Source organism: Dioszegia hungarica, assembly GCF_025882075.1.
Source record: "Dioszegia hungarica strain PDD-24b-2 chromosome Unknown MKK02contig_2, whole genome shotgun sequence".
NCBI classification, from domain to species: Eukaryota; Fungi; Basidiomycota; class Tremellomycetes; order Tremellales; family Bulleribasidiaceae; genus Dioszegia; species Dioszegia hungarica.
In genome coordinates this window covers 1560640-1578660 of record NW_026515766.1, presented here as the reverse complement: position 1 = coordinate 1578660, position 18021 = coordinate 1560640, and the positions used below count along the sequence as shown (strand labels likewise).

Here is an 18021-nt window from a genome sequence, read left to right as displayed (position 1 = left end):
CCAGTGATGGCGAAGACGATCAAATCGACGACATAGCCCTCAGTCCAGGCCACCATGGGTCGAGCTTCCTCCCCAGGATCCGTGTACACCGTCTCCGACTCGGAATCCGAGCCGTACGCACCAGAAGGCTCCTCCTCGCCGAGAAAAGCAGGAGGGAAACGCGTCGTCAAGGCGAGGTCCACCATCCAGACCAAGGGCAAGGACAAAGCCAAGGCCGGCGTGAAGCGCAAGGCGGACGAGTCGGACATTGAGGATGTGCCAATCGGGCTCGCAGTGGCCCGGCCGCATTCCAAGGAGTATCACGCGGTCGGTGCAGTAGCTGGTCTGCAGGAGGAGCTGTTGAGCTGGTTTGAGGGAGTTCGGTGAGCTCAGCTTCGGACTAGCGGACTTGGGAGCTGAAGGGACAGCGAGAAGCGGGGTATGCCATGGCGGAAGCGATATGATCCTAGCCTGACTATGGAGGAGAAGGGCCAGCGAGCATACGAGGTGTGTCAAGCTGCTAAGCCGAAATGTGATAGAGCTGATCGATCAGATCTGGGGTGAGCTCTGCCTGTACTCGAAGCTCGACGGCTGCTAACTTCTCAGTCAGCGAGATCATGCTCCAGCAGACCCAAGTTGCAACCGTCATTGCGTACTGGCAGCGCTGGATCGAAAAGTGGCCGACAATCGCGGAACTCGCTAAGGCGGATGTAGAGGTGAGTCCTTCAAAGGGACCTGCAAGCTCTGAGCTGATGATTCAGGAAGTCAATGCTATGTGGAGAGGATTAGGCTACTATCGCAGAGCTAGATCGCTTCTTGCAGGAGCGAAGACAGTCATGGGGGATAAGAAGTACCAGGGGAGGTTGCCGGATAGTCCGAGCCAGATGGAGAAGGAGATTGACGGTGTTGGGCGGTATACGGCGGGTGAGTCTCACCGAGGAGGACCGGAGGGCGAAGCTGATGAGGCAGGCGCGATCTGCTCCATGGCATATGGCGTTCGCACACCTATCGTACGCGTCAAGCCTCGTCTCCAAGCATTCATTTTCTGGCTGACCTGTACAGATCGACGGCAACATCCATCGCCTGTTCACTCGCCTACTCGCCATACATGCCAGTCAAGTCGCCCCGCAGACCATCAAGGCATTATGGACAGCAGCTGTGGAGCTGATCGAAACCCTTCCGAACGACCCGGCGCGGCAGGGGATAGCAGGGGATTGGAACCAGGTCAGTCCTTCCGTCTCGAGGAAGCGGAGATTAGCTAATCTTTCAGGCCTTGATGGAGCTCGGCAGTCAGGTGTGCAAGCCTGTCGGCCCTGATTGCGCCTCATGCCCTCTTCAGACTGGGTGCAAGGCATACGCAGAGGTATGTCACCTCTCTAGCGTGTGACTCGGACGAGGCTGATCTCTTTAGCTTAAATCACCAGCGCCAGTCCCGACTTCAGGCTCAGCCATCTGCACCCTGTGCGAATCGATACCAGATATCAAGGCCGATGGGCGTATACCGGCAGTCACGGTGTTCCCCATGCGAAAGGAGAAGAAGGCGTCGAGGGAGGAAGAAGAGGTCGTGTGCGTCACCGAGGTCCGGCGGGGGGAGGAAACACACTGGGTGTTTGTCAAGCGGCCTGAGAAAGGTAGGTCCCCTCATCATGACACCAGCGCAAGTACAAGCTGATGATCAGGACTACTAGCGGGCCTCTTCGAGCCCCCAACCATTAGTGTCGAGGCCGACGCATCCATCGAGAGACAAAAGACGCTGGCCATCTCCAACCTTGATAGCACTTTTGCACAATCCGCCGCCGACCTCCAGAAAGCCGGCTACTCCCTCTTCCATTCGGCCATCTCCAGTATCCCGCACATCTTCAGCCACATCAACATGACATACCACGTCCAGCATCTCGTCCTCTCTCATCCGGACGCGGTACCTCTACCAACACTGGTCGGTGCATCGGCGGTCTGGCTGGACGCTGCAGGCGTGGAGAGCGCTAATATCGGGACGGGGGTCAAGAAGGTCTGGGCGGAGATATATGGGTCTTGGGGCTCTTTTGACGCTGGGGCGGCTAAGGAGAAGGGCAAGGGTAAGGGGAAGGGGGTCAAGCGGAAGAGCGTGGTGAAAGGGGATGCCGAGGCCGAGGCCGGCGGGAAGAAGGTCAAGAAGATCATGATGCCGATGATGCCCTCAAAGTCTAGCTAGGACTGTAAGCAATCTTGTATATCTCTGCACAGTCTGCTCATAATAGTAGATCTCCTCTGCAGGTTTGGAGCGATAAACATCACGGCTCATCGCAGTCAAGTACCGCTTGGGCACACGGAAAAAATGCAGCGGCACACGAGGTGGCATGATGGTATGCTCATTCCAAGCCGGTCGCGCTCAGAGGAACGGTCCTCGCCCGCTCATTTGAACCCCCTGTCCTCAGAGCGACGCTGAACGAGCGTAGCGTAGCATGCGCGATGGCATCTACTGAATCCTGACGTGACCTACGCGATCTCCACTGGTCAGGCACATAAGCTTTCGGATGAGATGTAAGATCTCGGACCGACGGAGGGCAGAGCTGAGGAGAGCACGGACACCCACCTACCCACCCACACACACACACACGCCTCAAACGGGGCACTCGGCAAGGGCGATCGCATTGAGCGTCGAAGCCGATCCGAGCGGACGCCTCTTCTTCGGCGCTACCAAGATTCCGCGATGCTCCGTCTTCGGGAGGACGATCCCGCGGAGCATCCCATCAATCAAACTCTAATACCATCCTTTACATCCTCTTTGACTCCCGTCTATCTGATGCTGATGCCGCCTGGGACGGTGCTGTTAGGACTAGGGATACTCACGCTCATCATCCTCTGTACATGTCCTCCTCCTCGACGAAACTCTATCTACCAGCTAACTGACTAACTACCGCTCCACCTGAGGGCGCGTACAGGTCGCGTCCGCACCGCCTCGGCACCCCTTAAGCCCCCCTCCAGGATATCATGTCGACCCTCCCATCCGTTGATCCTGTGGAACAGGCTCTCGCTGCGCAATGTCAAGACGGAGGGGGGCTCCTCTTACTGCCGTATATACTTGGGTACGTGTCGCTGGCCATCAAATGCGAATGCAGGAGGATCAGCAGCGTGGCCGTGCTGACATTTCAGCGGCTTCTTTGACTGGACGTTGTTCGGGGCAGTTCTTGCCATGACCGTCCAGTGGTCGCAGCATCGAAGCGAAGAGAAGCGGTTCACGGCATTCTGCGTGGTATGTCGCTCAATCTTCGAGGACTGGAAGGCCGACTGATAGCTATAGGTCATATCGCTTCTGTCGGCAATAGGAAGCTCCGTCTAGTAAGCTGCATGCCCTTGGGCTTTGGTCCGAGTCACCGACGAAGGGAGGTTTGCGCTGATGCTTCCAGCCTTCTCATATGGCTCACGCAAGCATTCGCCTATGGGTTCGGCAAGTACAAAGAGCTCGCTCAGATTCATTGTAAGCCTTCTCCAGGGCAGAGTGCAGATCCCAAGGCGAGCCAGCTGTTTAAGTGGAGCTGAGCGGCCAGGGGCATCGCAGTACTCGTCCATGTGGGACTGGTCCACCACAGCATTACAGGTGAGCACCTTGACCTAGTGCGCGGTCCGGCGCGCCGGCTTCCAGCACCCCTTACTTACTTCTCAGCTATTCTACACGGAGCGCGCATATAGACTCAATAAGAACGCTGTTTGAATACCTAGCGTCATCCTGCCGCTCATGTGAGCCCTATCTTCCCAAGCCTGGAATTTTAGCTTGGACTGAGCTGACTGCAAAGAGTGGGCACATGGGCTGTACTGTACGGATCTATTGTGTCGTGTACACCAACAATACCTACCAGACGACAAACCCTACGGTGTACGCAGACCCAGTAAGTGGCCCTGCTTCATCTATCGCAGGTGTCTGCAGAGGTTAGGTGCGGATGAAAAGTGAGAGGCTTAGCTCATGGCCGCAGATCTCTCGAGCAGGACTGTATCTTTGGGTGAGCATAATGGGTTTCGAGAGATCTGCGAGTCGCTGACGAAGGTAGCTCATTTCAGCTGTGTTTATCGATATACTCATCACATGCTGCATCGCGTACGCCTTGTACCAACACAAGACGGGATGGAAAGCAACCGATAGTTTCATCGTCAAGTTGATCCGGTCAGTACTCAGGCGTAGAGATCAGGGAATACCTGGACTGATCGGACTGGGCATCACTCGAAACTCAGCTTCCTGGTCTTATCGCGTGAGTTCTTGATACTATATGAGGGCACAACTGAGCCTTAGATCCATCTTGATACTAGCTACTTGGGGAAATAGGCGAGTCGGCATCATCTTCCTGTGCGTATCTACCTTGTTATGCGCTTGTCTCAAGCAGCGCGGCCGGTAGCTCATCGTCAGTGTATCTCAGCCCAAAATCTACATCATCGGCTTCCTCGCCATGCTCAACTTTCGCTTCTCCCGGCGGATCGAAACCTCCCTCACTTCTCACTCCCGCTCGGCTGGACTGCAGGCATACCCACTCGAGTCTGGGACTCGCCTGGGGACCCGCTCGCGCCCTTACCGAGGAGACGGGGAGCTTCACATCCCGCCTGCAGACGAGGAGCAGAAAGGAGAGATACGCGTCCATGTGGAGACGGAGGTGGTGTCCAGTCCGGGGGGCATGAAAGCCATGAGTCCGAGGGTGAGTCCGACCGCTCAATACTTGAATGAGGTGGGAATGCGCTGAATCTCCAGAGGATCAATCGCGGCTGGGCAGAGGTGCCGGTCGGCGATGCTCGCGAGTATGACGCACGGTCTCAGTATACGATAAACACGGGGAGCGGGTTCCTGTTTGGATCAAGCGAGGCGGAACTGAACGACTGGAAAGGGACCGAGGATAACAGGTCGAGGCGGGACACCTGAGACGTAGCTAGACTCCCACTTTTGCCTCTTCTGTCATAATTGTAGAGTCAGCATCATCTGGTAGATGCAGCTGATATATCTGAGAGAGATTGGGGACAGCGGTATCCCGCAGGGCCACCGTTACGAGACTGCCGGCTCAGCGCTTGCCTGGCACGTGAAACAGGCCAGAATTACCCAAAGGGGCAAAAATGCCCACCAGTCAAATGTGGTCGCTGTCGGAAACCTTCGCAGTCAGCTAAAAGCAGCAGGCGCCAGGATCGGTGATAGAGTCGCGGGGATGATCGGCTGCGGAAGGCTTCTGACCAATGCCTAGGGGTGTCCACCGACTGTTCAGCGCGTTCACCAATCTCAACCTCGCTGATGTTACGGCATGCCTGCCTAAGCCGCCATGAAGGGCCCGCAGCCTTGCCCACGATCGAACACTTGTACTTTTCCTTTCACTATCAATTATGGCTTCTGAAGGCATGCCTTGTGCTCGTGTTTTCACCAGACTCCCTGCAGAGCTCTCGACGGTTGGTGGAAAGACGTGAGCCTCATTGGAGTTGCTCTTCGGGAGCGAGAAAGCGAAGTCCAGCGAAAGGAGGGCAAGATGGGCCCTAACGGACAGGTCTGTATGCCTTGAACGGACGGCTTGGATGCGATCCAGCCGAGAGGTCTCGCATCCCTATCACACCCTTGGAGTGGCGACTGACAGCCTTCGATGATGCCTGGGCTCTGCGCGTCCTACTGCAGCTGACCGCTTCCGCATCGTAGATAAGGGGTTCGTCATCAACACTTCTCTCCTTCTCCATCTTCCACTCTCGCGACTCCAAGATATGGTCCTAACTGTCATCTGAGCTATCTGATAGCCGATATCATCACTATCTAACACTACCACCGCAGATATGTCGACAACAGCTGTCGATCCCATCGAGCAGGCGATCGCGGCGCAGTGGCAGGAAGGGCATGGTCTACTGTTACTACCTTACATGATGGGGTACGTGACTCCTTCATTGTACTCTCTGCGAACCCAAGTCCCCTTCATGATCTGCAACTGACGTTTCTAGTGGCTTCTTCGACTGGCTTTTACTCGGGGTGATCTTGGCCATGGGCATACAGTGGGCACAGCACCGGAAAGAGGAGAAGGTGTTCGCGATCGCATGCGTGGTCCGTGCAGTCTATTCTGGCATGACATCTAAGATCTCGACTGACTAGCAGATCTTATCGCTTATATCAGCTCTCGGCAGCACCATATAGTATGTTGCTCTGACCCGGTCGTCTACTTCGGGCTCGCTGATACCTTAGCCTTCTCATCTGGTTGACCAGATCCTTCGTCTACGGTTTTGGGACATGCAGGGAGTTTGCCGAGCTACACTGTAAGTATGCTCCTCTAACTTGGTAGTATGGTAGAGCTGATCACCTAGGGGCATCGCAGTACTCTCTGTTTTGGGACTGGAGCACTACCGCCATCCAGGTGAACCTATTCAGAGGTCGCCACTGTACTTGATGCTAGCTGTTCAGCTCTTCTACACCGAGCGAGCCTACAGGCTGAACAAGAACGCTCTGTGGATTCCCGCCCTTGTTCTTCCGGTCATGTGAGTAGAATCGTATCTAGCAACGGTAGGTCTCGCTGACTCAGGCAGGACTGCTACGTGGGCGATGCATATCTACAGCGTCATCTACAGCAATGACAGGTACAAGATCGCTGATCAGGCTGTTTTTAACGATACTGTGAGTTCCCTCAAACTCCCGGATTCGAGCTGGGTGCTCCAGATTTAAGCTGACAGTCGGCAGATCGCAAAAGCTGGGTTGTATCTCTGGGTAAGTGTCTTTCATGGAGGCGCAGCCAAGAGGATACGGCTGACTGTAGTAGCTCGCTAGTGCACTATTCATCGACATCCTCATCACGTCCTGTATATCTTATGCGCTGTACAAGCACAAGACCGGGTGGAAGGCGACAGACAATATGGTCGTCAAGCTCATCTGGTAAGCCCTTACCTCTGGCGTCCTGATCTCCCAAGTCGTTGGAGCTGATCATGTAGGGTATCGCTCGAGACTCAGCTCCCTGGTCTCATCGCGTGAGTGATATGCCAGCTGCCAAAAACGGCGACTCGAGAGCTGAAACGTCAGGTCCACCATGATCCTAGGAACATGGGGCAACAGACGGGTCGGTATCATATTCCTGTATGTCTTCCTTGCTCCTAGCCATATCCCGGTCGCGGACACAGCTGATCATGGACGCAGCGTCTCGCAACCCAAAATCTACATCATCGGCTTCCTCGCCGTGCTCAACTTCCGCTTCTCCCAACGCGACATCCCCTCCACCACTTCCCACTCTCACGGCGTCAACCTATACCCTATCGAAACGGACATGAGGCGGGGAAGTCGCTCAGGCGGGAAAGAGCTGGATAGCCCAACCGACAGCAAGCACAAGTCGGAAGTAAGGGTGGATGTCGAAACGCAAGTAGTCCTCAGTCCGAAGGAAATGGGATCTTATAGCACCATGGTATGTTTCACTTTGCACGCCGAGGAGACTGTGCTGATGACCTCAGAGGATGAACCGGGGCTGGACCGAGTTGCCACCGAGCGATAGCCCGGAACATGACGCGCGGTCTCAGCATACTGCGGGTACAGGGAATGCCTTTCTAGCTGGATCGAGCGAGGCGGATCTGAAGGGATGGGAGTACAACGAAAAGGAGGCCGAGGGTACGAGTACGCGCCATGCGTGATCCTGGAGGACGTAGAGGGCACGGGAGGTCGATTCAGCCAGTCTTGTCGGAGGCGACGGTATGGGATCCGATTTTACATTTGGGCGTTTAGCTGAGCTCTTCATCGGCAGGAATGTATAGAAATGATGATCCTTGAAAGATGCAGAGTCATGATATCTTTACACATATGGACCACAGCATCGCTTCACGTGCGTTGAACCAAGCGTGTCAAGGAGGAGATGAAAAAGCCCATAATTACCAGAAGAGGCGGACGATCTCCGAGCTCCTCCCGGAGCTCACCAGCCTCGAGTGTCTCATCCCAGCCGACATAGATCAAGCCTTCCGATCAGGCTGCTAGGGATCTCGCTGCGTCGCACAAGTACACTGTGCAAGTCATCCCCATCAGTGCCATCCGCCACATTCGCTCGATCCGCCTTTACGGCATCACTCCGGGCCAGGCACCAGTGCAGGCCTTGGTGCAGGCACGCAATTGCACACAGCCCAACTTTCCGTCTCCTATCACACACTCGTCCTTCATCGCCATCAAGCACACAAGGATGCGTCCAGGAGCGTCCGAAGACACTGTCCGAAGTGGGGAAAGGATGTGTCGCTCGGCTCCGGAAGCTTCCACAGGAACGGGAACGGATGTGTCGAAAGGACGGCTTGGGCAGCAGGGGTGTCTATATAGGGGTGTTGGCGCTGTGGACGCCACACCAGATCTGAGTGGTCCTTCGAGTGGGTCTCACTGCGATAGGCACGTCGCGCCGTTGCGCTGCTTCCATATATACACGTCAGATCACCCCCTGACGCCTTTTCCCAACGCGTCTATCTCCCCCTTCGCAAGCTCGACATTGACGCGCTGATCACCATTCTCATCACCTTATACACAGTCATCACTTACCCTCAGCCTAGAGACCGATATGTTACCATCAGGCGGTCTCTTTACTCAAGCGGCACTCGCGATGAAACGTGCGGAAGGAGATGGGTCCGTGCTGCTTCCATATATGCTGGGGTGAGTTCTTTCGCTAAGCGCGTGCTCGAGCCGATAGCTGACGCCAGCAGGGGCGTCTTTGACTGGATCCTGCTGGGCACGATACTCGCCATGGCCATCCAGTGGGTCCAGTTCCGAAAGGAAGAGAAGAAGTTTACTATCGGATGCGTTGTGAGTCCGACAGTTCTCCTCTTGCCAGACGTCCTCGAGCACTCCGAGCTGACTGGTAGGTCTTGTCGGTCATATCGGCTCTGGGAAGCTCCATATAGTCAGCTCTTTCCTTCCGCTGTACGATATCCCTGCTGAACATAGCAGCCTACTTATCTGGTTGACCAAGTCCTTTGTTTACGGCTTCGGATCATACACGGAGTTGTACAAGCTACACTGTACGTATACTATCATCAGTAGGAGTGAGCCGGAGATGTAGAGCTTGAGCTGATTCTAGGGGCATCACAGTACCCCATGTTCTGGGACTGGAGTACCACAGCCATACAGGTCAGTTCGCCCGCCCGTTTCTATCCTTGCGGGTAGGTGCTGACTGTGCAGCTCTTCTACGTTGAGCGAGCTTACAGGCTGAACAAGAACGCCATTTGGATCCCCCTAGCCATCATTCCCGTCATGTAAGCGGCCCTTCCCTCCCGTTCCGCTTAAGCATGCGGTGATCTTGTTGACAAATATAGGGTCGTGACTTGGGCGTTTCACATCTACAGCGTCGTCGTAACGAATGCAGAGTACGAAGTAGCGACTAAAGACGTGTATAATGATCCTGTACGTTAGACTTGCAACTCGCCGGGATTGCAGCTGACTGTGCAGATCGCAAAGGGAGGTTTATACTTAAGGGTGAGCACCAGCCACAATGTGTCGGCCGGGGACCGTGCAGCTTGACTGACAGTCTCAGCACTCAAGTGCGCTATATATCGACATGCTCATCACGTCCTGCATCGCCTACGCGCTCTACAAGCACAAGACAGGCTGGAAGGCGACGGATAGCATGATTGTGAGGATGATCTGGTAAGCTCAGCTGTTGATTCTTGGTGGGGACCGAGGGAAATCGGCTGATATGCAGGGTATCGCTGGAGACCCAGCTTCCCGGTCTTATTGTGTAAGTGAAAATGCTGCCCCCTCTCTGTCATAGATCTTGTGCTGACCAATGTAGATCCATTCTCATCATCGGATCATGGGGTACCCGGCGCTTTGGCATCATCTTCCTGTACGTCGCTCACTCCCATGACCTCCCGCCTCCATGCACGGATTGAGCTGACTTGATCAGTGTCACCCAACCCAAAGTCTACATCGTCGGCTTCCTCGCTATCCTCAACTTCCGCTTCTCCCGGCGAAACGACACATCTCGGCAGTCCCGCTCGCCGGGGCCACACATCTTCACCCCCGAGAGTAAGCGATCGGCCGGAGCCAGGGACGATCTCGACAGCCCCACCGACAGTAAGCACAGGGGAGAGGTACGGGTGGATGTCGAGACGCAGGTCGTGCTCAGTCCAAAGGAGATGGGGCTTGTCAGTCCGAGCGTAAGTGTATTCGATTTTTTCCTGCTCGGTGGGGCATATGCTGATGCTGCAGAGGATGAATCGTGGATGGGCAGAACTTCCTAGCTTGAACCAGCTCGAGTATGACTCGCACTCGCAGCGCACGATCGGGACGGGCGGGAGTGGTTTCTTGGCAGGATCGAGCGATGCCGAGTTGAATGACTGGGCGGGGAAGGAGAAGGCAGGGGATGTCAGGGCGATCTGATCTGCCTGACATAGTGGACAAGAGGCGCTGGTTGGCGGGCTTTCGCAGCGGTCGTTGAGAGGGAGATATCTTAGATTTCTGGGTAGTGAGGGTTATAATCTTGGCAGCTTAGGTATACCTTATCTCTTCTTGTCCTTCTTTGAGGGCTCATCTTATTCATAGTCAGGAGTTTGTACCTGTGTTGGATGTATGGGATCAGATACTCGACTCAGACGGCGCGAACATCACAAGGGCAACAACGAACGCTAGCAGCCTTGCATTTCCCAGTCCGGTGAGGCCGGCCCGGAGCAGCCCGACTGAAGGCTGGAGTTTCAGATCTACCAAGTGAAACGTCTGAATGCCCGATTGGGAAAGAATCCCTTGCCGTAAGACCCGCAGCTTGCCGCAGCCACCTGCATCATCGAGCCGCTCGCCCCAGATCTTGGTCGCTCCTATTAGTATTACTGCGCTATTACATACTGCGCACCTTCGCGGTGGCTATCCAAGCCCGTCCAGCGGCGCCTCTCGGGCAACAATTGGCTCACACCGCGCAGGAGACGGGGTGCACGTGCCCCGGGTCGAATCCATTGCCCTCCATAGCCGCTAAGACGACCCTTGGCCCTTGGACCTCAAAGGTTCAGATGCGGTGCAAGAGTCACAGTAGCGTGTGAGCTTCAGGAATCGGCCTGCTTCGGCTGGGTCCACTCTCGGAGCTAAAACTTGGCAGTATCTTAGCTTGCTCTCGGTAGCAGTGCACCAAAGACGAAAGCCCATACTCGAGCGCCGCCGACTGCGGCGAGGACGAGACGGCTTCGATGCGGTAGGCTGAGCGTGCGCACAGCTAAGATCCAGCTGATATGCTTGACACTCGTGTCAGCGCGGAGCCGGAGTTGGCGCCGCTCGCGATCTGCGGATGCAAAGTGAGATGCTGTGCGCCACATCCGTCCATAGACGTCATTTGACGTACTTGCCTTTATTTACCTTTTTTCGCTGCGGGGGAGGGCAAGGTCGGTGCAGAGGGTGGGGAACGCTAGCTGTTGAGGGTGCTCGCCAGGTCAGGAGGTAGCGGTATGCTCTATACATCGCTTATCCCCCTCATTCCAAACATCGCTGATCACCGCCCAGTCCCATACTTCCAGCAGGTACTGAGGCAGTATGGCGACTACACCGCCCCGTCTTGAACGTCGCTTGAGTGGACCTTGCCCATATTGGCCGGCTGCGGAGGAGGAGAAGGGATGGGCGGATGAGAAGGTGGACGGCGAGCACTGGGCACGGCCCTCGCGGTGGGCGTCATGGCCGGGGCAGCTGTTGAGTGGCTGTAAGATAGAGTGTGCGAGAGTGAGTTTTGGTGAGATCGCTGGCATCATGGGGTTCACACTGACGCCGATATAGCCACCGCTTCCATCCCTCACCAAGACACTGTATACGACCGTCATCCTACTCCTTGGGGCCTACATCGGCAGTCTATACCCCGTCTACACTTCCATCTACACCCGACGATCGCTGGACCTCCCCTCTCTCCGTCCACCCGCACTGACCCCTGCCCCCTCATCACTCCTCCCATCCGTACCTTCTCTTCCCGCACCACACGACCCAATACCGAACATCCTCCACTACGTCTACGGTCTGAAGGAGCAAACGGATGACTTTCCCTATTTCGCCTATCTCGCGGTACGGTCTGCTTTGATCACGCTTGAGCCCGAGAAGGTCATGTTCCATTGCGTGTACCAGCCGAGCGGGTACTGGTGGGATCGACTACTGGAGTGGGAAGGCGAGACACATGGGAAGGCAGAAAGTGTGAAGGTGGAAGTTGTCAAGGCGCGGGAAGTAGAGTGGATCGGACCACAGAGGAGGCCTGTCGAGCATGTGAGTCGGATAGCCAGTCTTTAGGAGAAGGAGCTGACGAGCAGTATGCCCATAAGGCGGATATACTACGGCTGGAAGTGTAAGCTAGTCATTTCACCGAGCCAAACGCACGTACTGACTTGTAGATTGCTCGAATATGGCGGGATCTACCTCGATATCGATACCTTCATCGTCCGACCTTTCGCCCCGTACGGCCTCATGCGGCAGGATGTCGTCCTCGGAATGGAAGCGCATCCCCTGAATCCTGCTCTGATGTCGTACGGTCCAGGCTCGGACGACGGGATGCACCCCAAGGGACTTTGTAATGGCGTCATCATCGCTCGGCCAGGTGCGGAGTTCTTGCGGCGATGGATGACGACGTATGAGGAGGCGTTCGATAGCAGCTACTGGGAGTATAACAGTGTGGTGAGTTGTATGAGATCGTAAGGCGGACAGAAGGCTGACGTTAGCAGGAGATGCCGTGGCTACTTGCCAAGCTGTACCCCACGCTCCTCACTGTCCTGTCGGATCGAGCATTCTTTTGGCCACTCTACACCAAGGACCACATACACGCCGTCCACTCGACTACAGACTACGACTTTTCGTCTTCAGGGCAATTGGCGTGAGTGTCTCATATCCGCAGAGCGACATGGGCTGATGGGATCAGATATCATGCGTGGGAATCGCTAGCCAAAGATCACCTTGGCGCCTTGACTCCCGAGAACGTTCGTTTAAAGAACAGCTCATTCACTCGCCTTGTCCGTCCCTTCCAGGCGAGTGACGAGGAAGTGAGGTGGAAGGCGGCGTTGGGAGAGCTTAGTGGAGGAGCCGGGCTGGGGAGCAGCTGGGGCGTGGGGCAATTGGGGATCGCAAAGTCGTTAGGGTGGGGGAGATTAGCGTAAAGTAGAATAATCATGTAGCATATAGCATATGTAGGGTCCGAGTCTCGCAATCAATACCACAGCCAAACACACACTGCTCACTGGGCTAGCGTTTGACGCGCCATCATGTGCCTTGTCAAGTCCCCCGCGTTGGCTCCGCGAGCCCGCTCCGCAACGCTTGCGCCGCGAATCTCCTGGTTGAGAATCTCCTGGTTGAGCCTCACGGGGTTCTAGTCCAGAGTGTGTTAGATGATCTGTGTATTCTTGTCAGGCCTGTTCTGACAAAGCTGCGCTAATGAAGCAAGCCGTGATGGGTGAACGCTGATGAACCCACCCGAAACAGGCGGAAACAAGGCGAAACACGATGAAACAGGCCTCCACGGAAGTATATCTTGTCCACGTGGTGATGATGTTTCCTCTATGACGACGATGACGACATCGCTACTCCAAAACGCCACACTCAAAACCACCCACCTTCGGGCTCGGCCAGGCCAGGCCCGTCCTCGTCGCCCCCATCACTTTGACTGCACACCAAGCAACATCACTCATCCATCGACTTGCTTGATCATCATCAACTATCACACTCCTCAATACTTCTCAATCAGACGATACAGCTGGATCGACTCCACACAAAGTCTCAGATCGCCAGCTTTTGAACGACCGCACAGACTCCTTTAACGTCTCACCAAGGATTGGAAGATTACTGTGAGTGTCACTGCTCTACTACGTCATACCTCTTTCGTGTGCGTCCGTGTCTCCAGTCTTCATTGCTGAGACTGCTTGCTGACAAGGCAGACTCTTCAACCCTACATCCCTCATCAAGCCGACGTACTCCACCAACAACGGTTTTGACAGACTCTCAACCGGCTCGAGCACGCGTTCTCGCTCACTCGGACACTTCCCCCTCGGCCAATTCGATCACCTCTAGTTCGGGCGGCAATACACCACTCATCTCCCCCTCCCTCCTTATCCCTCTCTCAGACTCGCCGCCTCGCCCTGTCAAACAGAACGGCGTATACAATACTTCGCTCTCAGTACCTGTGAATACCACACAGCGATACGATAAAGCAACGGATCGCGACTACAAGGAGGCACTCGCTCGCCTAGACCTCGCTACTTTATCAGACGATCAGATGCTTTCAAGCTTCAAACGTGGGTCCCTCACTTTTAGGCGAGACCACGCTGACCAAGCAGAGATCCTGCGGCACGGCAAGCACGCCAACCAATCATCCGGCAACGCTCAGCAGACCGCCCCGTCCTCGTCCAAGAAGACCAGGGACCAACCGCAAACTCAACATCAGGCTCAGCCCCAACAGGCCGCTTACTACAACAACGACATGCCAGGTCAGGGTCTTACCGCCGCTAATGGTGAGTGTATTCGTGTCCAAGTGGGATGATGCTGATTGGTAAGCTGGCGGATACGCCCAAGGGCAGCAACAGCAATACGCTCAACCGTCCAAGGCCCCTCAGGTATCGCCAAACTACCGAGAAGAGGCCGAGCGGATCGTCGCGGATGAGAGGGCGCAGAGCGAGAAGATGCCACAGTACGAGGTAAGTTTGCTCACTATTACGTATGATCGTTGCTGACAACCTAGGGCTTGGAATCATACAAGCTTGTCGAGAAGATGGGCGACGGTGCCTTCTCCAATGTCTACAAAGCCATCGAGCGCAAGACTGGTCGCAAAGTTGCCGTCAAGGTCGTGCGCAAGTATGAGCTCAACTCTTCTCAGGTGAGTGTTGCTTTTCAGGCGAATATATTCTTCTTCTTTTTGCTCCTCCTACCCTGTGCCACCTCCCACACTCTGGCCAAGTGTGGGGTCCAAGGTGGACGATGGGATTGTTCCGATAATATTTGCTCGGAATCTACCTTAACAAATACTGACAGGCGGTCAGAACGGCAACAAACACCTCAACAAGGACTTCAAGAAGAGGGGACCGCGTGTTACAGAGGTTTGTTTTTCCTCTTCTTACACCACATCCTCATGTCATTCTTGTCCACGGTCGCTGGCCCTCGAGCGTCGGGGTGTTTCACATGCTCCGGCTTCCGATGGTCTAGCTCTCCACTGCCACATCTTGTCAAGTTGGATTAAGGCTGACCGTTCAGCGCGCCAACATCCTCAAAGAGGTCCAGATCATGCGCGGGATCGATCACCCCGGTGTCGTCAAGCTTCTCAACTTCTTCGAGTCGGACGAGCACTACTTCCTCATTCTTGAATGTAAGTCACCTCATGACTCGCTTGGGCTGGACTGACGATCAGTGATGGAGGGAGGAGAACTATTCCACCAAATCGTCAAACTCACCTACTTCTCCGAGGCGCTTTCCCGACACGTCATCCTCCAGGTCGCCGAGGCCATCCGGTATCTCCACGAGGAGCGTGGGGTCGTCCACCGAGACATCAAGCCCGAGAACCTTCTTTTCGACCGTATCCCCATCACTCCGTCTCGCAACCCCAACCACCGCCCCTACGACGAGGAGAAGGAGGATGAGGGAGAGTTCCGAGCTGGTATCGGTGGTGGAGGGATCGGACGGGTCAAGATTGCCGACTTTGGTCTGAGTAAGATCGTCTGGGACGAGCAGACCATGACGCCTTGCGGTACCGTCGGCTACACTGCCCCCGAGATCGTCAAGGACGAGCGGTACAGCAAGAGTGTCGATATGTGGGCGTTGGGTTGTGTTTTGTATACCTTGCTTTGTGGTTTCCCTCGTAAGTCTGTCTCTCCCTTGCCCGGACATTGCTCATGCCCAGCTTTCTATGACGAATCCATCAACGTCCTCACTGAAAAGGTCGCTCGCGGCTACTACACCTTCCTCAGCCCCTGGTGGGACGACATATCAACATCTGCCAAAGATCTCATTACCCACCTTCTTTGCGTCGACCCCACCGCTCGTTACACCATCGACGAGTTCCTCGCCCACCCGTGGATCAAGGACGCACCATCTGCTCAACCACCTGCACCCACACCACGTGCCCCCGGTCTCGCCAACAATGCGCCGATGGATTCCCCTCTCCTCGCTTCTATGCGCGCTGGGAATCGCGAAGGCCGTTCACCCGGTGTCGGCGCGCTCAAGGAGGCATTCGACATCACCTACGCCGTCCACCGGATGGAGGAGGAGGGTGCTCGTCGTCGGGCTTACAACGGACCTGGCGGTGCCGGGACGCGCGGCTTCCTCGGCGGACTCAACGAAGAAGACGAGGAGGATGACGAGGCGCAGCAGCTCGAAGAGGCTCGGCGGAAGCACGGCGAGGCGGTCGCGCGTCAGATCCGGGAACATCAGGGTCGGGCCGCCGCCAATGCCGCTGCTGGAATAAAGGAGCAGCCGGTTCAAAATTACGTCGGGCGAGGCGGGGCCAATCGGCGCGAGGCCGAGGCGGTGCTGTATGATGGTCGGGCGGGTACGCGGGACCGAGGGGGTCGGGCCAAGGCCGAGAGCCGGTCAGGATTCGAGCTGGATATCGGGAACGCGACATTGTTGGGGCGGAGGAAGAAGGGACCTGTCCCAAGTCCTCTGGGACAGCAGGCGGCAGAGGCGCCGGTCGCTCCTGCTGCGGCCTAAGTGGAGGTGTATTGTATCCGTAACTGCCTGACTTTATCTACGCCCCTATACCCCAAGTCATAGATTCATATTTGAGATCGAGGAGACATGCAGCCTACTGTATATATAGTATCTACTTTACTTTGCGACGTCTGGGTACACGTCGAATCGCCGTTGATTGGTGACTGGGATATTCTGGCGGACTGTGGCGAGTGCGCTGGGATCTGTCGTGTTAGAGCAGTACCAAGCTCCTTAGGGGTAGAAGAAGAGCTCACCGATATCGGCGTACAAGATGGCTTCGTGCTCATCCGCTTCGCACAGTACTTCCCCGAGGGGGTTGACGACCATGGAATGGCCCCATGCTTGATACGAAGCGGTGGGGCTGCGCGAAGGCGAGCACATCGAGACGTACATCTGGTTGTCGACGGCCCTGCTCATCAGCCATCATTGGTGTTGAAAAGAGGCGTGCGAGAAGTGACAGTCTCGACCGCAGACCTGCACAGCTCCGAGAGAATAAGGGAATCGCGGAGAGATTCGTTTGGTGCTGCATCTTCTTCTGCCTCCCTATCTCTCCATGAAGTAGGGTACGGATGTGGAGCTAGAGAAGTGGAGGCTCACCGTGCCCTTTGAAGAAGGGTCCAGTGCATCGGTCCTGTAGTGACGTTGAACGCCGAGGGGTAGATCATAGCTATACAGCCTGTAGTCTCAGCGGGGGTCCATGGTAGCTAGTGGATGGCCTACCTTGTCGAGCAGCGACCATAGCCATCTCTGGGAATCGGATATCATAGCAGATACCTACACCAATCTTGCCGAAGGGCGCGGTGAAGGTGGTCAGGCTCGAGCCGGCCGTGAGAGTCTGTGATTCCTGCCTTTCTCAGCTATCGGCCAAGCGAGTTAGTTTGGGGAGGAAGGCACCTCAAAGACCTGCTTGCCAGGGATGTTGATGTTGAAGAGGTGGACCTTGCGGTGTTTCGCCACGATGTTGCCTATCTTGTCAGCTTTACACTTCGAGGGAGGGGACAGCCTACCGTGCGGATCATACACCGTCGCCGTGTTGTAGATGGAATCAGTACTGGCTTCAATCTCCGGTATACTCCCTACATATCTATCAGCCTCTGCCCCACCCTGCTATGCGCTTGCCTCACCTCCAATCAACCATACCCCCGCCTCCCTCGCCATCTCCCTCATCGCCTTGATCGTCTCCCCCTCCCCCTCGTCCTTTCCACCCACAGCAGGGATAGGCTCCGCATACTCTCTGAAGCTCGGTACGGCGTAAGGCGAGTTCCAAATTTCGGGAAGGACGATAAGGTCCGGCTTGGGGGTGGAGGCAGCGGCGGCCTTGACGGCTCGCTGGGCGGTTGCGATGTTTTCTTGCTTGTTGGCTGTGGAAGGAGCGAGTTGGCAGAGAGCCAGGCGGAATGGTTGGGCTTGGATCTTGGCCATTGTGCTTAGTGTACGTGTGAGTGATGGAGGGAGCATGAGGAGGCAAAGATAGC

At 55.7% G+C, this 18021-nt stretch overlaps 7 protein-coding genes across 7 annotated transcripts; 6 read left to right on the top strand and 1 right to left on the bottom strand.

Annotated features, from left to right (window-relative positions):
- Positions 1–54: 54 nt before the first annotated feature.
- On the top strand, positions 55–2170 carry MKK02DRAFT_40002 (putative A/G-specific adenine DNA glycosylase; the record flags this gene model as incomplete). The annotated part of the gene is made up of 10 exons (XM_053090888.1): positions 55–362; positions 408–486; positions 533–539; positions 586–695; positions 741–903; positions 949–989; positions 1042–1203; positions 1250–1342; positions 1391–1610; positions 1659–2170. The coding sequence occupies 10 exons, from the start codon at positions 55–57 to the stop codon at positions 2168–2170; spliced, it is 1695 nt and encodes a 564-aa protein (XP_052949458.1).
- A 779-nt stretch (positions 2171–2949) lies between these two features.
- MKK02DRAFT_40001 (uncharacterized protein) lies at positions 2950–4861 on the top strand (the record flags this gene model as incomplete). The annotated part of the gene is made up of 11 exons (XM_053090887.1): positions 2950–3044; positions 3112–3211; positions 3260–3297; positions 3366–3436; positions 3507–3556; positions 3753–3845; positions 3930–3956; positions 4005–4117; positions 4244–4297; positions 4358–4640; positions 4694–4861. The coding sequence occupies 11 exons, from the start codon at positions 2950–2952 to the stop codon at positions 4859–4861; spliced, it is 1092 nt and encodes a 363-aa protein (XP_052949457.1).
- Positions 4862–5745: 884 nt separating this feature from the next.
- On the top strand, positions 5746–7569 carry MKK02DRAFT_40000 (uncharacterized protein; the record flags this gene model as incomplete). The annotated part of the gene is made up of 13 exons (XM_053090886.1): positions 5746–5837; positions 5908–6007; positions 6059–6096; positions 6146–6216; positions 6265–6314; positions 6362–6435; positions 6484–6571; positions 6635–6661; positions 6714–6826; positions 6883–6918; positions 6971–7024; positions 7085–7346; positions 7393–7569. The coding sequence occupies 13 exons, from the start codon at positions 5746–5748 to the stop codon at positions 7567–7569; spliced, it is 1182 nt and encodes a 393-aa protein (XP_052949456.1).
- An 899-nt stretch (positions 7570–8468) lies between these two features.
- MKK02DRAFT_39999 (uncharacterized protein) lies at positions 8469–10285 on the top strand (the record flags this gene model as incomplete). The annotated part of the gene is made up of 13 exons (XM_053090885.1): positions 8469–8560; positions 8611–8710; positions 8770–8807; positions 8855–8925; positions 8985–9034; positions 9086–9159; positions 9220–9307; positions 9353–9379; positions 9432–9550; positions 9606–9641; positions 9696–9749; positions 9810–10062; positions 10115–10285. The coding sequence occupies 13 exons, from the start codon at positions 8469–8471 to the stop codon at positions 10283–10285; spliced, it is 1173 nt and encodes a 390-aa protein (XP_052949455.1).
- Positions 10286–11854: 1569 nt separating this feature from the next.
- Positions 11855–13011, top strand: MKK02DRAFT_19261 (uncharacterized protein; the record flags this gene model as incomplete). The annotated part of the gene is made up of 5 exons (XM_053086066.1): positions 11855–12130; positions 12175–12209; positions 12256–12535; positions 12586–12731; positions 12777–13011. Coding segments are annotated over 5 exons (972 nt in total), but the record flags the coding sequence as incomplete, so codon positions are not given.
- Positions 13012–14123: 1112 nt separating this feature from the next.
- MKK02DRAFT_35115 (putative Serine/threonine-protein kinase) lies at positions 14124–16546 on the top strand (the record flags this gene model as incomplete). The annotated part of the gene is made up of 8 exons (XM_053089087.1): positions 14124–14142; positions 14185–14334; positions 14402–14541; positions 14586–14720; positions 14884–14940; positions 15095–15206; positions 15249–15695; positions 15738–16546. The coding sequence occupies 8 exons, from the start codon at positions 14124–14126 to the stop codon at positions 16544–16546; spliced, it is 1869 nt and encodes a 622-aa protein (XP_052949453.1).
- Positions 16547–16663: 117 nt separating this feature from the next.
- Positions 16664–17968, bottom strand: MKK02DRAFT_35114 (carbon-nitrogen hydrolase; the record flags this gene model as incomplete). The annotated part of the gene is made up of 7 exons (XM_053089086.1): positions 16664–16749; positions 16801–16955; positions 17144–17222; positions 17267–17390; positions 17441–17511; positions 17554–17622; positions 17671–17968. 7 exons carry the CDS (start codon positions 17966–17968, stop codon positions 16664–16666), a joined length of 882 nt encoding a protein of 293 aa, XP_052949452.1.
- Between the last annotated feature and the right edge of the window lie 53 nt (positions 17969–18021).